The sequence below is a fragment of the Tursiops truncatus genome, chromosome 2, assembly GCF_011762595.2.
Source record: "Tursiops truncatus isolate mTurTru1 chromosome 2, mTurTru1.mat.Y, whole genome shotgun sequence".
Lineage (NCBI taxonomy): Eukaryota > Metazoa > Chordata > Mammalia > Artiodactyla > Delphinidae > Tursiops > Tursiops truncatus.
The window spans coordinates 101,734,473-101,758,687 of NC_047035.1; the positions used below are offsets into that span (position 1 = coordinate 101,734,473).

The 24,215-nt window shown below is 43.8% G+C and overlaps 1 protein-coding gene and 1 non-coding gene across 2 annotated transcripts in view; both read right to left on the minus strand.

Moving 5' to 3' along the window:
* The window catches only part of MYO1E (myosin IE), a 202,769-nt gene extending 178,692 nt beyond the window's left edge, over positions 1-24,077 (minus strand). Inside the window, exon 1 of the mRNA XM_019947371.3 lies at positions 23,710-24,077. Within this exon, the coding sequence (XP_019802930.2) occupies positions 23,710-23,712 (3 nt within the window). The 5' untranslated portion in view covers positions 23,713-24,077. The remainder of the gene's footprint in view (positions 1-23,709) is intronic.
* TRNAR-CCG (transfer RNA arginine (anticodon CCG)) lies at positions 7,404-7,476 on the minus strand. The gene has a single exon. It is a non-coding gene; the product is annotated as a tRNA-Arg (tRNA).
* Positions 24,078-24,215: the final 138 nt, after the last annotated feature.

The following is a 24,215-nucleotide window of genomic DNA, read 5'->3' on the forward strand; positions in this document are numbered from 1 at the left end:
AACCATCTTGACACCTAAATTCACTTCAGTATAGACCCACAGTATAGAAATATACTCAAGGATAGAACCAAAGATCCTAAATAAAATATAAGTTCCAGGAATTCCTAGCCATTTCTATTTTAGGAAGTCTCTAATTGTTATTTTCTCCTCCCATTCATTTTCCCAGTAATAACAAACAGGTTGTCTGTTTCATGGACCAAATTTTATTTTTAATACATACATAGTTTTTGTAATGATTTCCTAACCTTTCCTTTTCTATTTTTAAATTCCTGAAATATATCCCAGCATTTAATCAATGATGTTTAAAATATATTTTCTATCCCTTACAATATTATAATATTATATTATATTAGCTTCAGGTGCACAACATAGTGATTCAGTATTTTTATAGATTATATTCTCCTAATCTTTTCTTTAAAAAGAAAATCAACATTCAAAAAAATCTCACATCTACTTATTTCATGGCAGCAGAATATAACGTAAAAATACGAAGATTAAAAAAGTAATTTTTTAGGTACACAGAATACTTATTCCATGTACATGAAACTCTTGATCCCACCAGTTGTTAGAATGCAATTGTTTAAGCATAAATCTTTAGCTTTTATTCTTAATATCAGAAAACAGGATTGCCGTTAACTACTTTTTATACCCCCTGCGATACAAGATATCGAGGAAAAACAGGGAACGGCAAAGAGAGAGGTACCAGGAATGGGACATTATTAATTATTAATAATGGGACGCTATTTTCCCATGCCCTCACTTGGGGAATGGAGGGGTATTTAGCCTGTGGATGCTAAGAACAGATAGCGCCATTCACCAAGTACCAGAATCCCAAGGCTTTCTATGTGTTATTCATGGTTCAGACAAATATCTGGATTAAACAGTGATCTTACAGCTTCCTCTTCTCTCACATAAAACTTCCTTTAAGGCCAAGACAACAATCTTGGGTTAGAAGGACCAGGTTTTTTCCAACAATGGCACTGTTTATTTTCTGGAAGTCTCTCAAATGTAGCTAAAACACATGGAGTTAGTACCTCCTAACACATCTGAGTATCACTTTATAGTTTGCAAAACATTTTTATATAGTTAGTTCTTAGAATTATTTGATTCCTGGAGTCACTCTTTTTTCCTACTGAGATTCTTAGCAAAAGCCTGGCTCCCACCTCTGAATCCCTCATTCTGCTAAGCAGAGTTACAACACTTCTCTCCTCTTTTCACTTTTAACTGTGCCTTCTAGACCTTTAAGAAGAGAAGGTGCATCACTGAACATCTGGCCACTCTCAGGGATCTATTGAGAAGTACACTGCACGGTGTGTCCTGCTACCAATACATCTGGTCCGGCTTCTTCTGCCCCTTCTGCACCCGTGGGCCACACATCTGCCATGAGTCTTCAGAATGATAACCTCAGGGTCCAAGTCACTCTATTCATGAAGAAACGAAACTAGGAAAAGAGTATACTAGGACATTGGTGGGCGGTATTTTCACTTTTTTTTAACCAAGAAAATGTACATTTATTAAAAAATGGAATAAACCAAATGCCACAATCCCTACATACTCAAGTAAATGAGATTCTTATTTTAATTCTGTGGGTTGTGACATGATAGCCATTAAATTATAAGAAAAAATATGAAAAAAATGATTAATATTTTCAAAAAACAAGGTTATAGAAAAGATACTATTCAAATTAGGAGCAAAAGTTACAAAATACCAGTAATATGCTTAATAAAAAATGTGAAAGAACCATGTATGAAAAAACGCAGGATTTATTGAAGGTCCTAAAAGAAGAACTGATGGAGATGGTCACTATGTAGATAAAAAGACATGGCTGTGGGCTTCCCTGGTGGCGCAGTGGTTGAGAGTCCGCCTGCCGATGCAGGGGACACGGGTTCGTGCCCCGGTCCAGGAAGATCCCACATGCCGCGGAGCGGCTGGGCCCGTGAGCCATGGCCGCTGAGCCTGTGCTCCGCAACTGGAGAGGCCACAACAGTGAGAGGCCCGCGTACCGCAAAAAAAAAAAAAAAAAGACATAGCTGTAAAAATGTTCACCTTCCCAAATTGCTCCATAGAGCCTATAAAACTGCTATCTAAGTTCTAAAGAGATTCTCTTTTGGAAATGTGACGTGTTGATCCTAAATTTTATCTGAAAGAGTAACTGAAGATGAATTGCCAAGAACTCATTTAAGAAGGAATATAATTAGGGAAGTCTTGCCCAAACAAATATAAAAACATACTCTAAAACTAGAGTAATTACACAGTCTAGTATTGGTAACTGGTTCAAGAATAGAGAAAAGCATCAAAGGAACGGAAGATGCCAGAAACAAAACACGCATGTGAATTTAACATAGGATAGAGGTGGCACTGTGGAACAGAGCGTGAAGATCGCATTACATAACAAATTTTTAGAACCATTAAATACCCATTTGGAAAAAGTTAGACTGGTGTCATCCCTCACACCAGAGAAATAAATTTCAGACGATAAAAGGAGCTCAACTTTGAAAATATAGAAACATTCTAGAGAAAATATGCACATGATTATATAATTTGGGGGTAAGAAAGACAATCTAGTAAAGAACTCCCCCCTCCCCACAAAAAAGACCCAGTGCTTATGATACCAGACCCCCAGCATTTTTCACAGAGCTGTAGATCAGCCACTGGGAAAGCGTGATCACCTGGAACCCCTGTGAAAACTAGATTCCTAACCCTCATCCCAAACCTGCTGAATTATCTCCCCAGGTGGATGGGATACCCCCCCCCTCCATGTGTCTGAGACCTCTGGTCTAGAGTACAACACCAAAGCAGGGAGGGGGCAGGAGGCCTCAGGTTACAAGGCATTCACCAGGCTGCCACAGCCTCACCATCCCTGAAGGCCCCCAGGTGCTGTGCACACAGCCATTCCTCTTTTGTAAAGTCCCCTGGGGGCTAGTTTTTTTTTTTTGTTTTTTTTTTTGACAGAAGTCAGCTGTATTAAACAAATACATCCCTCCCCCTTTCCCCACCGGAAAAAAAAAAAAAAAAACCAAATCTCGTAAGTTCAGTCGTTTGCTGCAAAAATACATCCTGGTCAGTTTGCTTTAGATGTTGCACCAATTTATGGCATAATCATCAATTCTTAAGTATCCACTCAGTGGCTCTCAACACTGGCTGCTTTACAGCCACCCAGGAAGCCTTGAAAAGTAATACAGTGTGTTTGAGTCCCACCTCCAGGAACCCCGATTTCAACTGGTCTAGGATTGACATGTTTTAAAAAGCTCCACAGGTGCTTCTAAACTAGACTGCGATCACTGGCCCAGAAACAACCCCTGCTCTCTGGAGTTCCACACCTTAATGAGACACAGAATCCTGACTGTTCTAACACAAGGTAAAACACGCTGCATGAGATAAGAGCATTCCAGACACGGTGCCATGGACTTACGGCAGAGGGGTGAGTCTGTCTGGGAAGGCTTGTTTAAGGGGATGGGATTTTGTTGAGACTAGACCTGGAAAGTTATCTAAGACCTGGGCATGGAGAGGGGGCACCCAGGCAGAGGAGGAAAAAAAGGATCATTAGAAGCTTTATTTTGGTTAGTAACTAATTACTTCATTTTCCCTCCATAACTTCTCATATGAACATCTAAATATATATACTATATATATATACATTTATGTACACATACACACATGTATATACATCTATATGCCTCCCTTATTTCTTGCAATTATTGATATAATCGTCCAACTAAGAAGATTTTGTCATGTGTACGAAATGGATATAATCGTATGTTCACCATGCTTCTAGACAAGGCTGTGCTTCCTCCATCTAGCCCAGGGATAAGGCAGAAAAGGATGTCTTTCCCCCACCCCAGTAATGCAACAATCCGCCATGTACAAAAGGGTAAACTGAACTCACTCTATTCAGGAAATTCAAATGCAGTAAGCCTACTTGAAATTACCCAGCCAATTACAGAGGAGGGTGATGACATTTTGCCAAGAATTTTTCAAACAGGCAAGCTGCCCTGTCCAAATTCAACAAATACGTTATTAATTCACTTCATTCTGTGATCTCTCTTCTCTACCATTCGTCCCTCCCCAAACCAGCAGATGTGAAAGTTTGAAGTTGGGCAGAGCAAGTAGAGATGTGTCTGTTTTCCTGAAACATTTCTAACCTTACTTAACTGATTCCAATTTGGACGTATTTCCTTAAAGGCAACGTGTAACTCAAAGACAATTTGTTAAGAGACTGGAGATAAATGGTATGGTTTCCCTAAATTTTAGTGAGCCAAGACTTGAACAGGTTTGTTAGAAAAATATTAAGGTACTAACTGTATTGGGGACAGTTGTCTCCAACTTTGGCGGGAGACAGGACAGTCAGGAGGAGGGGTATCTAGTATAGACCTGCAGCCTTGATAGGGTTGTGATACTTTACCTACTCTCAGTGACTGGACTCAAAGCATGTTATAATGTTGTTGGTGGTTTTTGTTTTTTTTTTAATTGAAGTATAGTTCATTTACAATATTGTGTTAGTTTCAGGTGTTACATATATACGTGTGTATCTACACTTTTTTCCAATTCATTATTGTTTATTACAAGATATTGAATATAGTTCCCTGCACTATACAGAACATCCTTATTTTATATATGGTAGTGTGCATCTGTTAATCCCATACTCCCAGTTTATCCCCCTGCAATGTTCTTATTAATACTCAATGTATCACCACTAGAAAAGAAGAATGAAAACTATTCTTACTTCCTTTTTAAAAAAATTAAATTGAAGTACAAAGAGTTAAATAATTTGTTCTACTCAGGGCCAGGAAACAACGCGGGGGGGGGGGGGGGGGGGGGGAGAAAAACCTCTTTCCTGATCGCCAGGCAGGCTCCTGCCTCCCTCTCAGGGTGGAACAAATCCACTGCGGCTGCCCGAGGTGTCTCCTGGGTCACCTTCACACCCTCACTGGAGGACACACTGAGACAAGGTGGCATTAAGTAGAATCACACTTGTAGAAGAATGGAAACTGGAGTTCTACGGACTGAGCAGAAGGAAAAGAAGGGAGATAAAATTCAAAAGGACAAAGTTTATAGCATCCGGAACTAGGCGAGATACAGTCCCTGCCCCCAGGGACTACAGGCATTCTGGGTGGGGGGAGGGAATGCCTGGTCCACAAGCAACAGTACTCAACACAAGTGCTGTGGAAAAGCTGTGAATGACCAGGGAATGAGGAGGGCAGACAGGAACATGGAGAGGCCGAAGGGAAAGATGGTAAATTCTGAGGAGTATAAAGCAATAGAAATCATTTCTGATCTCCAGGGGCTTATAGTCTCTCTGGGCGGTATGACTCATACACACAGATAGCAATGCAAGATTACATATAATTAAACACCAAATAAATAACTCCAAGACATGGGCTAGGTTGTGAAGAAGGAATGATCTTAGTGAGCTAAATCAAAGGTTTTCCAGGAAATGAGACTTTATTTGGGCCTCAGAGGATTTTGATAAATGACAAGAGAGGGAAGTCCATTCATGGCAGATGGCCTGACCAAGGAGTGTATTCTAGCCAGGCTATAAAATATGGACATGAGAATCAGCTCATCATTCATTCAATCAATCTTTACGAGCACCTACAGTATGCAGGCACTCGGCTAGGAGCTAATAGTGCAGACTAGGCATTCTGGCTGCCCTTATCGACTTGACATATTCCAGAAGCACTACTGGAAAATACGAGTTGGCCAGAGGCAGCCTGGAATAGATTTGGGACAGCACTGCATGTTGGGCTAAAGCCTAGTCTCAGTAAGAGCTGAGAATTTTTGAGTAAGAGCGACAGGTGCAAAGCTCTGTTTACCAGGAGGGTGATTCTGGCAATGTTGTTTATGTGAATTACGGGGGAACAGTGAAGACCGCTTAAGAGACTCTTGTGACGGTCCCAGAGTAAGACAATGCAGATTCAAACTAGGGCGACAGCTGTGAAAAGGCAGGCAGAGCAGTGTGAAGACGTACTTGGCGGGGCTTGGGAACCAACAGGAATCTGGGAGGCAGAAGGACAACAGACAAGGACCCTGATGTCTCCAGCCTAGACGTCTGGGGGAATTCTGAAAGTTAAACCAGTTAGGAGGCAAAGGTTAGGCGTTACTTTCTCCAGCCCCAGGATTGGAATGTTCTGGAGGCTGGGCTCTCTTCAACACGTTTCTCTTTTCGTGCTATCGATACTCCCCAGTCTGGATCTCTTTCTTTCTTCCCCAGCCTGATAAAATCTGCTCTCAAGCAGCTTTATTTTTTTTTTTGAATTTTATTTCATTTATTTTTTTATACAGCAGGTTCTTATTAGTCATCAATTTTATGCACATCAGCGTAGCCTTAGAAGACTGGGTAGTCTAGTTCACAGTGGCTTGTCATTCACAGACAAATGCAGTAGGTCAGAGGGATCAGTAAGGGTAGAAACCTCAGCATCAACGGCAGCTCCGGAGGAGACCGTTCTGGGTGGAGAGTTTTCCAGGCATGCAGTAGACAACCACCATCCCCATGCATCTACTTCAGGACAGCTGACTCTGGAACTGTCTAGGAGAAACCTTTCCCTCAATCCCACCCCTGAGCATTGCCCTGTCATTTTTGCTTCAGCAGGATAATTAGAGATGATTGACTACATTCCTGAAATCTCAGGGCGTTTAACTGCATCCCTGTCCTTGGAAAATGATATCCTGGAGGAAAACCATCAGAATTTCCCGGGGGGCGTGTTTAGAGTCATGTTACCTTGCTTGGGCTACAGTGTTCCCGTGCATTATTCCTTTGCAATCACCTAGAAATCTTGCTAAAATACAGATGCAGAATCAGTAGGTTGGGAGGCGGAGGGTGCTGAAGTTCTGCAGGGCTAATAATATCCCAGGTGATGCCCATGCTGCCAGCTCATGGACTCACAACTTGAGTATGTGTCTAGGAATAGACAGCTCCTCTCCAAAGCAGATCTTAGATTCAGGTGATCTTGAACTTAAATCCCTCCTCTGACACTTTTCAGATGGATGGCCTTTAGCAGGTTACCTCACTCATGTATTGTTTCCCCTTCTGTAAACCAAGAAAAATAACACCTACCTCAAAAGAGATACAAATGCTGGACGACCAGAACGGGTCCTCAACAATTGTTAATCCCAATAGCAGATTCCCTTCTCTTCAATGGTGGGGATAACTGTTAAATTCACAGAAGCATACCTACCCGCCCCCAAATGCTAAGGTCTCCAGAGGGAATTGCTGAGAATGCAAAGCACAAAACACCCTCAGAAACTCGAGAAGCCATAGAAAATTCTTTAAAAAAAAAAAAAATCTATTTATTTATTTACTTGGCTGCACCAGGTCTTAGTTGTGGCACGCGGGATCTTCATTGCCGCGTGTGGGATCTTTTGTTGTGGCATGTGAACTCTTAGTTATGGCATGTGGGATCTAGTTCCCTGACCAGGGATCGAACCCGGGTCCCCTGCATTCGGAGCGCAGAGTCTTAGCCACTGGACCACCAAGGAAGTCCCTAGAAAATTCTTTATCATCATGTAATCCTGCATAACTACAAACACGTCTCCAAATAGCATTATTTTGTATTTGTCCGAGTGATTTATAACATTAAGATCTATTACACGATTTCCCAGCTCTGAAATTCCCAAACCCCAGTTTGCAGGGAAAGAAAGCATTTCTTTTCTATGGAGGCCAGTTCACCTAGATTTAACCAACACCAGTGTATTTAAGCTTCTTCAACATTCAAATTTCCCTTTTCCAAAAGTCAGATTCCACCCAGCATGGACGATTACTCCCCTAATGCATTATAAAGCTGTTTGATCCAAAATGTCATTTACACCGAACTTAGAAAAATGCATTTACTACATGAACCAGTATAGTTTTACACTTGGAATTCTTTTTTCATAGGTGAAGAGGCAAACCTTCTCTACATTTCTACATTTTGGAAAGCAAACCACAGCTCTGTAAATGCATAGTTTTGTCAAGCTAAATATCAACATTCCCTTGCATGCATTAATCTTTTAACCCCAAAACTAAAGTATGCGAGCCAAGGGAACATAATTACATAAATACCAGGCTCCGAAATTATCTACAGTTTGTTGTACATATATAGCGTATAATTTTTTTTTTTTTAATCCTCTCCCTTTTTCTCACTTTCTCCACCCCACACCCAGAGAAACTCCTATTTAGAGAAAGCCACACCTATCGCTAGGGACTGACCAACCTTTTAAAAAAACATTGAGAGCAAACATTGAGCCATTCTAACCCCAAGGAAATGCCAAGGCCCTGGAATGAAGGCATTCTAACTCCTGATGCAAATGAGGCTACTGGAATTTGTGAGGAGCAAAACAAACAAAACAATTAAGCCATTAGCATGTCTCCTTGGAGACAATCTGGCCTTTGGAGGAAAGCAAAACCAGATCCCACTTAGGCAGGTGAGTGGTGAGTTTGATTATGGAAAAACGAAAGCATTATATACTGCTTTCAACCAGGACAGATGAAAACTTTGTCACGAAATTTTACATTCTGAAGGTCCACACAGCTGAACAGGAAAAACCTTCTCATCCTATCTGCTGATCTAGTAGTGATTTTTTACATCACCAAAACCTGCCCAACCTCTCCCCTGCCACAGTGAAGAGAAGTCCTAAACAGAGGTCACAGGTCACACCCCATTTGCGATGGTTCCATTTGGAGTTGGGAACCTTTCCTCAGAAAGGACCCTGGTGCATCTTGTTCCCATTTCTGCCTGCAAAGAGCTGCACCAGTCCTTGAGGAGACAAGTTGGGACTGGTTGTGTGGCCTTAGGCAATCACCTAGCCTCTTCTGATCTCAGTGGAAGGAAGGCTGGAATAAAGGGAGAGAGAGTCAGGTATAGAAGCCCTCCCAGCCCACCCAGCTTCCGGCTCAGTCTGGCTTCTGCAGGAGCAGAGCCCAACTAGTTAACAAACGGAAGCCCTACTGGTTTTATCTGAGGGGGGCTATTTTTATCTTTGAAAACGTTTCCAGTTTATAATTCATCAATCATCTACTTTAAATCACCGGTTCTCATCAATTCATTGGCGGCTGCGTTGATACAACCATTCGGCCCTCTGTACAATTTCCGTCTAGTGGGAAGTTTGGTTCAATTCAACAAATTTGCTGATTCTACCACGTGCCAGACGTCATGTCAGGTGATGGAAATACAAAAAATGAGCATGACGTAGTGGCCCCTTAAGGAGTTTACGGCCCAGCAGGACAGAACAATAAACATATTTATTGAAATAATATCACTCTAAAACATCCCGTTGGTATGAGGGCCCCAACTTACCTTGCCTGTCTCATCTCTGGCGTTCCTGGTCTACAAGCCACTCAAATCTCCTCACTCAAAATGCTCTAACTGGTGATCATACTACGTATCTTCCCAGACCCCATGAGTTACCTGGACTTCTCCCCTTCTTTCCCGCCTCACCTGGGAGGCCACTTCTTCTATACTCCGGAAAGCTTAGAATACCTCACCCGTCCACCTGGAGCTGAGCATAGAAAACGTATACACTCCACAAAGCTCAAAAGATGCCAATCTGCCCATTTTGTTAGCTGATGAGTTCCAGTACAAAGATTTCATTTGGACAGTTTGAATTTACCAGTATTTGGTTGCCCTGTGAGTTTTAAAACATATGAATTCAACCTGTCCTCCAAAACCACATGCAATTAAAAAAAGCGTACTGTCTGCTTCAAAATCCCATTTCAATTCTTTCTTCCATCTATTATCTCTGCCTATTCCTTAAACATCCACCCTTGGGAAAATCACTGGTAACCTATACAATAGATGCCATTTTCTGGGAGAACTATTTTCACAGACTCTGAAAGAGTTGCGGGGGAAGGCTGTCTCCCCTGTTTTCAACGTTATAGCTGGCTGACGAGTGAAGAAAGGCATGGTGATGGGCAAAATGACTCCCCTGCCTTCTGTGAACGAGCGGCTCGGCTTTCAGGTGCCCTTTGAAGCATCGCTATGCTTCTTCCCCTTTCCGTCTTCACCGTTCCATCTTCCAAAGGACATGCTGAGTGAAGTGAGGAGTGACACTTGCATCAGACAGCTTCAGTATTCCCACTAAAATCAAAGCTCCAGTGACATCTGAATCACAGGGCGCTTTCACAGATTCGCTCTTCCCCTGTTTCATTCCATTAGCTGAGCGACTAAGAGCCTGTTTACTGGCATGCATTTTAAGAGTGCTTCACTGCGTTGGCAGCTCTGCACTCTACTTTTGTCCCTCGAGATGAAGGCCTAGGGAGCATTAACGAATGTATAACTCACAGCAGAAGGAAATGCAAGCATTTCTCCTCTCATACTACGTTTAAAAACAGTACTGGATACATCTAGTATGGCAAGTCCCAAAATGGGGGTGGGACACAAAGATGAATACGAAACAACTCTACCTGAAAAGTAACTGATCAGAAGGGAAGATAAAAGGCCCGTAAACAATCAAGAGATCTTTGCAGATCAAGAGTTCCGAGGTTTTGAAGTTAACTTCCAACTAGGAGACTCAAGAAGGTGGAAGTGGGGCTTCCCTGGTGGCGCAGTGGTTGAGAGTCCGCCTGCCGATGCAGGGGACACGGGTTCGTGCCCCGGTCCGGGAAAATCCCACATGCCGCGGAGCGGCTGGGCCCGTGAGCCATGGCCGCTGAGCCTGCGCGTCCAGAGCCTGTGCTCCGCAATGGGAGAGGCCACAACAGTGAGAGGCCTGCGTAGCGCAAAAAAAAAAAAAAAAAAAAAAAAAAGAGGGTGGAAGTGGGGCCGACCTCAAAGGAGAATTGGATCATCCGGATGCGGAAGGGGAGGGAATTGACGGCTGCCAGACATCAGCCAAAGAAAGGTGAGATTATCCAAGCCTGCAAGGGGCACAGCAAGTAGTGGAACTTGGCCAGGTGACCTTGGCGAAAGACACGGCAAAAAAAGGCGGGTTGAAGCCCTGCTGCACGGGTGGAATCCACAGGACTCAGCAGGTGGTGGGATCTTGCTATTCATTACATCTTATATTTAGAGTATATAAAATATACCTTTGCCAACGGACGCTTAAATACAACTGCTGCAAAAACTGAAGACTCGGATTCACAGCCCCAAACAAAGATGACAGTGCCTTATTGTTGCTGTAGAGCAGACACTGCCCGACTCCCCACTGGTTGCAGAGGTGCCAAGCGGGGCTACTTGGAGGAGGAGAAAGAGGGTTCCAAGATGGGAGGAGAGTGCTCCCCTTCTTTTAGGAAGCCTTAATGATGCGTGCTCACTTGTAAGCAGGTGCAAACTATATATTTCCTGCCTTCTCCAACCCTCCTCCTCACCCCTCCCGAGTCTAGAAGGGCAAGAGCCTTGTAGGGGAGAGCAGGAGGCAGGACAGATGTAGAATCTGGTTGGGGGTTGGGGCTTGGGGGCAGGGGAGAAAAAGAGCTGGAAGGAAGAGGCTACCACTACACTACACTCCAAGCCCTAGTCCTACAGAATAGAAACAGAGCACAGAACTGTGATCCAGAGTCCAGTTATTAGAGTCCAGCAATTTCCTTATGTGTCCTCAATTAGTTATTAATTTTATAATGAATAATAATGAATCCTCATGAGAGAAATGAGTTTTCAATTATTTACATAAACGTCAAACCATTATGTCCTTGACTTATATTTGAAGTCTGCATTAGACGTATTTCTCTTCGTGATCACAGGACAATATAAAACTCTAATAAATGTGAGACCAATGCTGTGACTCTAGTTTTTTTTTGTTTTTTTTTTTTGCGGTACGCGGGCCTCTCACTGTTGTGGCCTCTCCCGCTGCAGAGCACAGGCTCCGGACGCGCAGGCTCAGCGGCCATGGCTCACAGGCCCAGCCACTCCGCGGCATGTGGGATCCTCCCGGACCGGGGCATGAACCCGTGTCCCCTGCATCGTCAGGCGGACTCTCAACCACTGCACCACCAGGGAAGCCCGTGACTCTAGTTTTATGCTTTATAACCATTCTGAAAAATTAAGTCAGTTGTCAACAATTAATACTGACCCTTGCCTCAAGGTAACTTGTATTGGTTTAGTATCTCTGGTAATCTTACAAAGAATTATTTTAACTCAGTACTTCCAACTTCCCTTCTCTCTAAAGCTTTATTATATTTGCTTTTCAAACATTTCCAGTAAAAGCAGGTTTAGGACCAGGTTAGGATCCCTGGACAAAAGACTTGTACTCTAAGGCCACTTCTCCTACTAATTTGCCAGGCGACCTTGGTCAGGCTACTTAAATTCTCTGGACCTTAGAGAGTCATCTGGGGAGGCCATGGACCACTTCAGGGAGTTAGGATTCTTCTCCCCAGGGAAAAATGCACACATGGACACAGACACAAACTTCAGCATATAATTTCATAGGCCACGCCCCCCCACCAAGTAGTCTCTGAGACATTTCTCATCTTGACATTCTATGTTTAAAGGTATCTGATCATTGAAAGAAACAAGTGTTATTTGCACAGCCATCACCATGATACAGGTATGTATGAGAAGGAATGAAGAGACAAATAAGCATGAACTGGCCCTGCCAATTATACCTAAAGAGAGTGCCTGAGTAGAGCTAGGACTGTAGGCTGGGGAGCCACCTCAGCCCTGCACACCAAAACTATGGGTGCCGAGATACTCCTGGGTATCACTGCCAGATACTCCTGTGGATGAGATCAGGCCAAGCTTTAAGGAGTCTCCCCAGTTACTGGAGATGTCTACCTTATTCTGTAAAAACAAAGCCTGTAATATTAAAAATCAAAGGGAAGCTACCTACTTTGGTTCTCTGAGATACACCCCTTCCTCCAACCCAAGAAGTAGACAGTGCCAAGAGCTGAGAGCTGAGTTTTGCTTTATTTAAATGCCAGTGTAGGGCTTCCCTGGTGACGCAGTGGTTAAGAATCCTCCTGCCAAGGCAGGGAACACAGGTTCGAGCCCTGGTCTGGGAAGATCTCACACACGCAGAGCAGCTAAGCCCGTGTGCCACAACTACTGAGCCTGCACTCTAGAGCGCGCAAGTCACAACTACTGAGCCCGCTGTGCCACAACTACTGAAGCCTGTGCACCTAGAGCCCATGCTCCGCAACAAGGGAAGCCACCGCAAGGAGAAGCCCGCACACCACAGTAAAGAGTTGCCCCGGCTCGCCGCAACTAGAGAAAGCCTGCACAGCAAAACAAAAACCCAATGTAGCCAAAAATAAATAAAATAAATAAATCTTAAAAAATTTATAAAAATAAATACCAATGTAATACAGAGATGGTTAGAATGAAATGATAGCTAGGATTTGCTTCAAAATAAACTAAGAGAAGGTGAGAATAGAAGAAACAAGATTGAAATAATTATATGCCAAAAAATTAAGAGAACCTAGGAGAAAGAGATGAATTCCTATAAATATACAACCTACCAAGATTGAATCATGAAGAAACAAAATTTGAACAGACCAATTACTAGTAAGGAGATTAAATCTGTAATCCAAAACCTCCTAACAAAGAAAAGTCCGAGACCAGATGGCTTTACTGGTGAATTCTACCAAATATTTAAGGAAGAATTAATACCAAACTTTCTCAAATTCTTCCCAAAAAGAGAAGAGGAAGGAACACGTCCACACTCATTTTATAAGGCTAGCATTACCCCAGCACCAAAACCAGACAAGGACACAACATGAGAAGAAAATTACAGGCCGATATCCCTGATGAACACAGACACAAGAATCCTCAACGAATACTAGCAAATTGAATTCAGTAATACATGAAAAGGGAATTCCCTGGCGGTCCAGTGGTTAGGACTCCACACTTTCACCATTCTGGGAACTAAGATCCTGCAAGCTGTGCGGCACAGCAAATAAATAAATAATGCACGAAAAGATCATACATCACGATCAATTGGGATTTATTCCAGGGATGCAAGGATGGTTCAACATCTGCAAATCAATGCTATACACCACACGAACAAAATGGAGAAAATAAGATTGGCCATGAGTTATCCATTGCTGAAGTCCAGCAGTGAGTTTTCTCCCCATTTGTGTAGTTTAAATTTTTCCATTTAAAAAGAGGAGAAAGAGAAAATCAAAGGGAAAGATCCACAGATGAATGAATTTTTTTTGAGACCTAGGCCCAAAGCTAGGTTAATCCTACTCTGTTCACATCCTGTTGAGGAGCCTGTGGCTCACAGAATATGGAAGTGACACCAGTATGGATTCTTCTGGGAACGATAATACAATCCACAACACATGACTTTCATTCAAGACAAAAAAAGTATTTTTGTGTGTGTGAAGAATGCCTTTCTCCACATGGACAGCTCAGGGCTGGCCAGAAAGGCAGAATTAGTCAGTGAACAGCACTGTCCTGACCTGTTCCAAACAGTATTGCTCCACTGTTATATCCAACAGGCCATCCAGTCCAGTCTGGTTTGGCATGATTCACTGCTCTGGAAGCTTGGACTTAATCGTGAAATGTTTATTTTTACAAACTCCCTTCAACAGAAAACAAAAGAGTTGTTTCTTCTTGTTTTTAGCTTCTGCTTTTACTTTTTTCCAGCAAAAATAGCAATTGAAAAATCATACTGAGGCTCCGTAATACAAAAGAACTACAAGTTTTAATTCCTCGTACTTTGGGAAAACAGCAGCAGATGTATCAGGAGCAGTGGGGGCTTCCGTCATACACAGGGGTTCAGAGGGCCATCCGGGAAAACTAGATTTGCGCTAAATCTATTCCTGCCTCAATGTATTCACCCAACTAGACACGATGAAAGAAAAGGTGGAGGGTAGGAACTGTATCTGAGCCCCAGGGCAGTCCTCGCCCACACTAACCCTGACGGTAGCTATGTGACTTGCTTTGGCCAATGAGACAGTATCAACCAGGATGCAAGCAGAGGTTAAAAAAATGCTTGTGCACTATGGCTTGCTTTCTCTTTTGCAGTTCTTGGGAACCCTGTGACCACTGCTGTGTTAACAAACCAGGACTAGCCTATTGTGAAAGCGATAGGTGGCCAAGCCATCTCCACTGCCCCAACTGAACCTGGGCCAACTAACCAGCACGTGAGTGAGGCCGTCTCAGCTCATCCATCCCCAGCCAAGCCACCCGCCAACCACAAGGACCTGACGAGCCAGCCCAGCCCAGAACTTCCCAGCCAATGCACAAAATCATGAAAAATAATAAAATCTTTACTATTTAAACCACCAAGTTTGGGGTGGTTAATTATATCAAAACTTAATAGTAAGGTAAGAAAAGGTAAGAAAGGAAAAGGTAAGAAAGATGCTTAACAGATGCTGAACATCCTGGGACATAATCCCTAACGGAACTTTACATAACTCAGTGGGACTTACTATTGATTTGATTGTATGTCAACTGTCACTAAAACAACCGGACAGGGACTTCCCTTGTGGCACAGTGGATAAGAATCCGCCTGCCAACGCAGGGGGCACGGGTTCGATCCCTGGACTGGGAAGATCCCACATACCACGGAGCAACTAAGCCTTTGCACCACAACTACTGAGCCTGTGCTCTAGAGCCCACCAGCCACAACTACTAAGCCCACACACCACAACTCCTGAAGCGCACGTGCCTAGAGCCCGTGCTCCGCAACGAGAAGCCACCTCAAGGAGGAGCCCGCGCACCGCAATGAAGAGTAGCCCCCGCTCTCCACAACTAGAGAAAGCCCACGAGCAGCAACAAAGACCCAACGCAACCAGAAATAAAATTAAATCTTAAAAAAAAAAAAAAAACCTGACATAGACCCAAAATTGCATACTCCTTAATATTCACCTCAAGACAAGGTTTGCTACAACTCTGCGAATGATGCTGTGTGGGCTTTGGAGGTTTATGAACCTCCTAAAATTAAATGAAGAATTGTGTTCATGTGGGGTTTTTTCTTCTTAATTGTAAAAAGATGTTAAAACTATGGGGGAATAATATAAATATTTATGCCCATACTGCCCAGAATTAATGATACTATTTTCTATATTTGCTTTAGATTTTAATAAAGCAAATAAAACATTCTTAATAATGTTACAGTTAGTCCACTGACCTCAGTCCTCTCCTTTCCTCCTTCCCCCTTCAGCAGCTTGAATTTGATATCTTTCTAGTCCATCATTTTTTTAAAAGGACATATACATAAATATATACATATATGAGTATATATATCCCCGAACAATACAGATAGCCTTGTTTTGTGTTTTGACATTTTTCTTAAATGACTTCACATGTATCTTTCTACAACTTACTTCTTCACCACATACTACCTTTGTGAGATCTATCCATATTGATTCCCTATTATCAATAAGTCACAGACATTTATGCATTTCTTTCCTAATGGACATTTAGATTGTTCCTGTCTTTCTGTTTGGTTTTCTTGTTTTCCTTGTTATTACAAACGCTGTCAGGAAACAGGTCAATAGCTTCAGAGGGCCTGGGGGCACCCCCAAATATTAGGAATCTCTGACAATCTGATGGGAGAAAGGAGAACTACCATCATTTTGCAGACATATTTCTGCATTTGAGCATTCCCAAATCTTGAAGGCGCCATCTTTCTCATACTATGAAGTAGCTTAATAGATGCTTCTACATTTAAATCCAAAATTTCCTGTAACAAAGGTCCGTATCTAATTGGGACACTAAAACAACCGTAATTTTTTTGTTATTGAAAATTTTTTAGAATCAGACAACGATACTGTCCAAATCGTTCTGTTACAAAGTAATGTTGTGCTAACTTGCCGTCAACATCAAAAGCTAGTCACACCAATTAAATTACTAAGAGACTAATGATATGCTATCCTAATTTTTGTTTGTTTTCTGTCATGTATATAAGGACTCGAGGGCTACATTTCTTGTAGTTATCTTGTTTCCCTTATTTTCTACTTTTTAAACTAACTAAGATCAGAGAGCTTTCTAGCATGACTTTCTTTTACTTTTATGCTTGATCCCAGTGTGATATCATCTAGTCCCCAAATGTTGTGACATGCAAACATCCCCAAACAAGGAAATTAAAAAGCCCAGACTTTAAACCAGATTAAAAAAAAAAAAAAAATCAACCTTGTTTTCCCTCAGCGGTATGTAAAATAATGAAGTGTTATACAGATATCTGGACCCAGAAATTTCAAATTCAGAAATAATGTACACAATTGCTTTTGAAAGAGCATAAAGTTAGCAGACCTGGTTCATTACATACAAGTTGTATGGCCCTGAACAATTCTCTTGCCCTCACTACACTTTGGTTTTCTTACCTATAAAATGGCAGCAAAAACCATCATTTGTACAAGAATGAGACGAAATCACCTATAAGAAAGCCCTTTGTTATTCCCTAGTCTGTGAGCACCTCATAAGCAGAGGCGGGGCTTAATTCATCTTTGATTTTCTAGCGGTTGCCACTGTATTTCGTAAGAATTCCTGCCTATCAGGCATGTACGCTAACCTCCTTGGCAACTGCCGTGTCTTCTCCACTTTGGGGTTCAGAGCTCCTCGTCTCCAACCATTTGGGTCCTCTGACAGGGGAACTCATCGTTGCCGAGCTGCAGTCAGAGGCCTGAGCACCCACTGTTGTCACACATTTGAGTTCCAGTGATCATGATCCTGGGAGAACACCAACATTACCCACCTCAGGTCAGGACCGGGGAGTGTGGAGTGTACACCAAGCCAGCCGGTCCTGGCTTCAGACTTTACACCAGAGACAGGGCTCCATGTATCAGCAGGACAGGAGGCTGAGCAGCCCAGCACTGCTGAGGGCAGTTCTAACGGGGGCAGGAAGGAACAGTCACTGGTGCATCTGGAGGACAGTTCTCCATACAGTTAGGACTCAAGTTGGGTAATCGGGTTACATGGGATGATCATACCACCACCAAAGTACGATAAATATGTTTACCAAGGAAAAGAGTTTACAAAATACATGGGGAAATACAGAACACAAATTGTATATTAGCCCCATAATTACAGCTACATAAAAATGATGTGCGTTTCGATAGTTTGGAAGGAAACCCAAAGACATGAAAAAAATTAGCACTACGGTAATGGTATTATGGTGAATTCCCCTAAATTTATTTTTTATAATCTTTTAAAGTTGATACAGTAACGCATCAAAAATAATTCACAACCTTCCATCTCCAAGCAGGCTTTTTTTTTTTTTTTTTTTTTCCCAAGCAGGCTTTTTTTGAAGGGCCCCAGAAAGAAAACTACCTGGGTCGTGCCTAGACTCTAACCCACCACCGTGGTTTGGTGGGAAAAGCCTTATTAAACTGGGATCAGAAAACCTGGATTCTGGCACCAGATCAGTCAAAACCTAGCTCTGAGACTTTCGAAGCCATTTAACCCCTCTAGATCTTTCTATGAAGTCAAGCCAAAGGATTTAGGATAGACTCTTAAATTCTCTTCTGGGCTTTCTACAATGTAGTGTATGTTTTACTTTCTACAATGCAGTGTATGATTTCAAAGTCCCATGAATGAATTTTTAACAAACACATCAGAACTCAAAACACCTAAGATAGGGTGGCCTCCTTCAGAGCAGTTCTTAGAGGACGGATTCCTGGAAGAACCACCTCCTTTTTGGTCCCCAGGGCCTAGGTTACACGATACTGCCCATGTTCAGGACCAATTTCTTCCCCCTTTGAGGCAGAATGTAACTTCAGGAAACAGCTGAGAGGGACCTTATACAAAGTCTGGTGAGTAAGATGGGTGATCAGCTGCACACTAGCATTTTAGGTCATAAAGGAAGTCAAAATATTTTCTTAAATGGCCATTCGTAAGTGCCCTGAACAACATTAATGACAGTGTTCCCATGGTGGCAATTCAGAAAGGAGGGCTGACTTCACCTGCATATACGGTGTCGAAGCCATTGTCCCTATTTTTAGGGACGACTCTTATAGTTTTACTTCTCTGAAGTAAAGCTGTCGTAAAGATATGTAAAAAAAAAAGACTTCACTAATATGCCTCCAAACCTTTCATCTCTGCCAAAATAAATTTTGAAGTTGAAATTCAAAACACAATTTGTTTACCATTGTTACAGAATGTGCTTACAAGGCCAAGCTGTTTATTTTTAATACCTTTGGCATTTAACCTTTAACCCCTTATTTGTTCTGTAAATATTAAGTCCCAGCACGGTAAAAAAAAAAAAATTAAAATCTCACCACAGAGAAACCCATTTTAATCACACACTGATAAAAACACAAGTTGCTGCATCTTTGTTTAAAAAATAGTAGATGACTCAAACTTGGAAAATTACGAATGTACGTAATTTCTCTAGGATCCATAATGAAGCTTTACATGTGTATAGAGGTTTCAAAATATTTCTGCTTTTTTGAAGCTGATGAAAAGAGCTTTCACAAGTTCTTACCAAGTAATGAGACCCAGTCCTCTCCTCATAGGAGAGAGGTCTCACATGAGCTCATAACATTAACACTGAAGGGCAAAAGGTTGTATTCCAAGTCATGTTTACAAAAAAGCTCATTATCTAGCCCCAAGGAGAACCCCTGAAACAGACCTCAAATTCATGAGATGCAACAGGGAAAGGAGTAATCAAAGAGGTCCACCAAAAAAAAAAAAAAAAAAAAAAAAGAGGTCCACCATACAATATGGAGGTTGGGGGAGAGGGGGAGTACCTTCCCACTGGAGGGAGTTAAAGGGTTAAGAAAAAGAGAAGTTCAAGCTGAAACTAACACACCATTGTAAAGCAATTATACTCCAATAAAGATGTTAAAAAAAAAAAAGAGAAGTTCAATTTACAGGCTCACCACTCCCAGCACTACCTGCACAGGTGTTGAGCTAGCTCCAAACGGTGGCAGCTGGATGCATACCGCCCCTGTTTAATAGCTTCGCAAGTCCATGGGCTGGAAACACCAGGCAACTCCCTCTCTTAAGGGAAACGCAGTGGGAAGGTGTGCATGTGTCAGTAAAAATCGAATGCCCTCACTGGGTATGTGGCTAAAGTTTAGACTTCCTGCTGGCGAGCGAATGCAAGGAAGCACAGTGGTTCGCAGGACACCACTTTGAGATTTACAACAGGGTCGCTGCAAACAGCTGACCTGTTTGGCCTCTCAGCGATGATCAGCACCCTTTTAAAAATTGGCAGCTCTGGCCTAAAAATCTAGATTTTCAGCTTCTCCTGAAAAAGCAGACAATTTGGTAATGTGGTCAATGTCATCACAGCCTAAGGTCAAGTAATGATGGCTCTTTTGATGGGCACATGTTCTATATTTACTCTCCAGAGGCCAGTCTCACCCCATCAAAAATTGTATCCTGGTCTCTGTAGACATTTGAGTTTGCAACCACTAACAAAGCTGAAATCCCCAGCAAAACTGAGGAGGAAGTGGCTTTCAGCTTCTGCAACTGTCTGCTTCCTCTGCTTCTCCATCCCCTCCATCCATGGCCCCACTGGGCTTCCCTCCTTGCCCTGGGCTGCCAAACATTTCCTACTAGGCAGGCCCACCCACAGTGGTCCCAAGACAATGCCCTGGATTCCACTCTTGCCCTAACCCTCTACCTCTATCAAAACTTTTCTGGACTTCATCCCATTCCTTTCTGTTTTGGTTCTGTGTTGTGTTGTTTTGGCCGGGAGACTACTCACTAGAAATCTGATAAACTAATCAGCGGGAATGGACTAGGTTACCTTCGCAGAAAACATGTTTGAAATGGATTCCAGACTTTCTAAATACGTGCCATGCCTTCACCCAAAGGAACTTACCTACCTCGTAGTCAGCTGCATCAGATTTCTAAGTTCGTAAGCCTATTCCTGTGTACTATCTGCAATTTACTCACAAGTAATATGCAAGTAAGGAGACGGGGACACCTCTTGAACATATTCTGAGGTGATGGTCAAGTCACATGTACTCAAATATGTCAGTATATCTCAGTCACAAAAGCCTTATGAATCATAGTTTCTAGCTCCAAAGTATACAGCAGAGCTATACACATGGGTTCCAGTCCATTAGACAGTCCAAACTGGTCACGGCCACAGAAGTAGAACTTCCTTTGTGGCTGATGATAAAGCCACGTTCTACAAAGGAAACCTTAGATGTGTATTATTATTGATTAAAGTCAAAGGAGATTGTTGTACCCTCCTGACCAATGTATACTAAATTATAGAGACAGGCAGAGATTTTTTTGGTGTTTTCCTTTCTTTTTCTTTTTTGGTCCTTCAAGTCTAAGAAAAAAAAGAAAGACATTGCTATTGCCTGGTAGTATTCTTGGTTCTCCAAAGACGGAGAAAAATGTCCCAAAGTGAGTTTTCAGGAGGAAATATAAGGTAAACTGTAAGCTGTACACTTTGTTCATGAGTCAGAAGATGGCAATCTTCCTTATGAATCACAAATGAGTGAGCCTTGGTAGGGCCTTTAGTACAGGTGGAGAGCCTTCCTAATCTGCTACCAGATTTCCTAAGATATCTCACAGAGAGCGAGAGACAGAGAAATCCACAGTACAGGTGCCAAGGGCCTGATGAATTATATTCTCCAGGCTAACCCTGAGCCACACCCACTGGAGGCATTGCCCCTTCTCTTCCTGTTCTAAGCAGCTGAGGGATGCAGCTGGGCAGACGCAGACAGATGTGAAACACAAAATGAAGCCTCATTTGGCTGGAAGGGGATCTTCCATAAATAGTAAATACTATAATAACTGAGATTTCTGACTATTTAAGCTGCTGATGCTCTGTTCTAAGGCAACTTCACACATCTAATGCACAGACTTAATTTTTCAAGCCAGCGAAGAAATGATTCATTTAATTTTTGCCAAATTACTCTAGATCCAGTAGATGGAGTGATGGCGCAGCTCCTATTTCAGGACAGCCAGCTGTTTCAACTTTTCTGTCAGGGAATCGGGGCCTCAGCAACTGTATCTGATGCACTGATAGTCTCCTGGAGGCCCACAATACGGCCATCTGTGCTGTTGGCAGGGAACATCGATAGGTAAGTCATACCCCTGTCCTTCAATAGACACCCTACACACTCTGGAAACAGCTCTTCCTTAGAACATGCCTCTTCTGCACCCACTTCACAAACCATCTACTTCAACAGCAATGGACCGAATTGAGCGTCCAGTTTCTGAGGTCCCCAGAAAAGTCATGCTACACTACTTTTTAGTCTCTCCAGCATGAAAAATGAGTGAACGAAGGGAAAGTTAATTTTCTCAAGGTACCACTCAACTATTTAAATTCAGCAAGATTTTTTAAACTCTTGACATACAACACATTTTTTTTTTTTAGAAATACTGAACCATGGGAAACAATTCTAGCAATTATAAAGTATTAAGATTCACATTGCTTAAGTTCAGGTAGCCAGTTAGGCAGTGGCCCCATTTAGGTAGCTCCACCCAAACACACAGTGTAAGTGAATGGTTCTCTTTAGGGGTTCCAAAAATAATATGGGGTGGACTGACTTCTTAAACCCTAAAACTGAAAGGGAAATTTTATTTACAGATAAAGTGTCCTCTTCGGTAGACACAAGGGTGACATAACTTTGGACTAGGTGAAAAGAAAAAGCTTTGGTCAAGGATGCCCTTTTAAAGATTTTGGCTTGTTTGTTTTTAATCATTCTTTTGAATAAACACAGCACTGGATCAAGGGCTGCTTTTGAGTTTTGTGTGTAGGTTCCTATGGGCCTTTCCTAATTTCCCTCAGACTCCTACAGGATAGAGATTTTTAAATTAGTGCTGTACCGGTTATCACTGTGACTTAGCACCCCTTTCACAGTCACTAAACAACAACAACAACCAATCAGAAGAGGACCAGTTCATCCACCTAAGCCGGATTATTTGAAAAGAATCAAGTGTGGAAACTATGAAGCCTTGTAGTAGAACTTTTCCCCCCCTCTGATGGACTGCCAATCTCTTCAAAATAGAGCCCTTGCTTTTGTGCTTAGGAAAGAAAAGTACACCACCCCAAAGCCCAAGGGATGCGGCTAAGGTTATTGGGGGCGGGGTAGCCGAGGCCGGGAGGTCGGGGTGGAGGAAAAGTCAGAAACGAGTCAGAGAGAGAGCCAGACACTTCCATCAATACCCAAAGCGCCAAAGGAAAAAGAACAAAAAACTCGACTTCCTCCCATGCGTACCGTTCGCTGTACACCCGGAAAGTGCCAGCCACCTCGCACTTGGGGCAAGTGGAGGAGGGTGGTGTTTACTCGGCCTTTTTGGTGCAAAGACCCTCCGGGCCGGCGCCCAGCGGAGCCCAGGCCGGCCTGGCTCCCGGCAGCCCCGGCTCCCGGCAGCCCCACGACACCCTCGCCCGCAGCCGCCAGTCCACCGCCAGGTGCTCGCCCTACCTGGCGCCCCACTGCCTTTGTGCGGCCGCGCCGCCCCCGCCGGCGCGCGGATGCCAGGGGGACAGCTGCGGCGCCGCCGGGCGGCCGGGGGAGGAGCAGTGGTCCGCGGCGCCGGTGCAGCGGGCGGGGAGCGCGCGCACTGAGGGGCGCAGGCGGCCGCTCCCACCTTCCCAGCGGGAGGGAATTGATACCCCCCGGCGGGCCGTGCCCCTGAACGCGGATCTCCCCGCACTCCGGCTTCCGACAGCTGGCAGCCATAGCCACCCCGGCCACGAAAAGTTCGGCGACGCCGAAAGTGACTTGAAAGAAAGTTTTCCTTGGCCCCTCACTCCGTCTCCCCCAGCCCCGGTTGAGCGAAAGCTGCAGGAAATAAGGGCTCGCGACGTGCCGACTCCCGCGTCCAGCTTCTCCACCCCTGGCCTCGGCAGCGCACCCAAGGTGGGTGCCCCGCGCCCGGGCTTCCCGCCCCATCCCTGGGTCAGGCGTCCCGGGACGCCGCGCGGCCAACTCACCATGGTGACTCGCGCCGCGGTCGCGCCTCTGCCGGGTCCGGCTGCCGGGGAGCTGGGGCTGGAACGCAGTCTCCTGGGCGAACTTCAAAAGTTGGTTCCCTTCGCCAAAAACAGGCTCTCGACACCCAAGCACTCACAGGAACCAATGGGAACCCTGGGGGGACTCCATCCAGGCGGGATCGGCGGCGGTAGGTGAGGGCGAGCAGGAGGCGGCTTAGCAGACGGGGCGCATATTGCGGAGGGCAGGGGTCCACCCGGACCGGGCGCTCGCCGCCCACCTAGGTGAGAGCAATGCTCTCCGCGCGTCCGACTAGCTGCCCTGCCTGGCTCCTCTTCCTTCGGCCACCTTCTCCGTTCTCCTCTGGCTGAGCCTCGGCTCGGGCAGGGCAATCTGTCCATAAATGGAGAATTCAGCTCAGGCCTGACCAATCAGGGTTTGTTTTCATAGCGTCACTCCTCAGGGAAACCGTAGTAGCCAACAAGCTTGGAGCTGCTGGAGTTTCCAA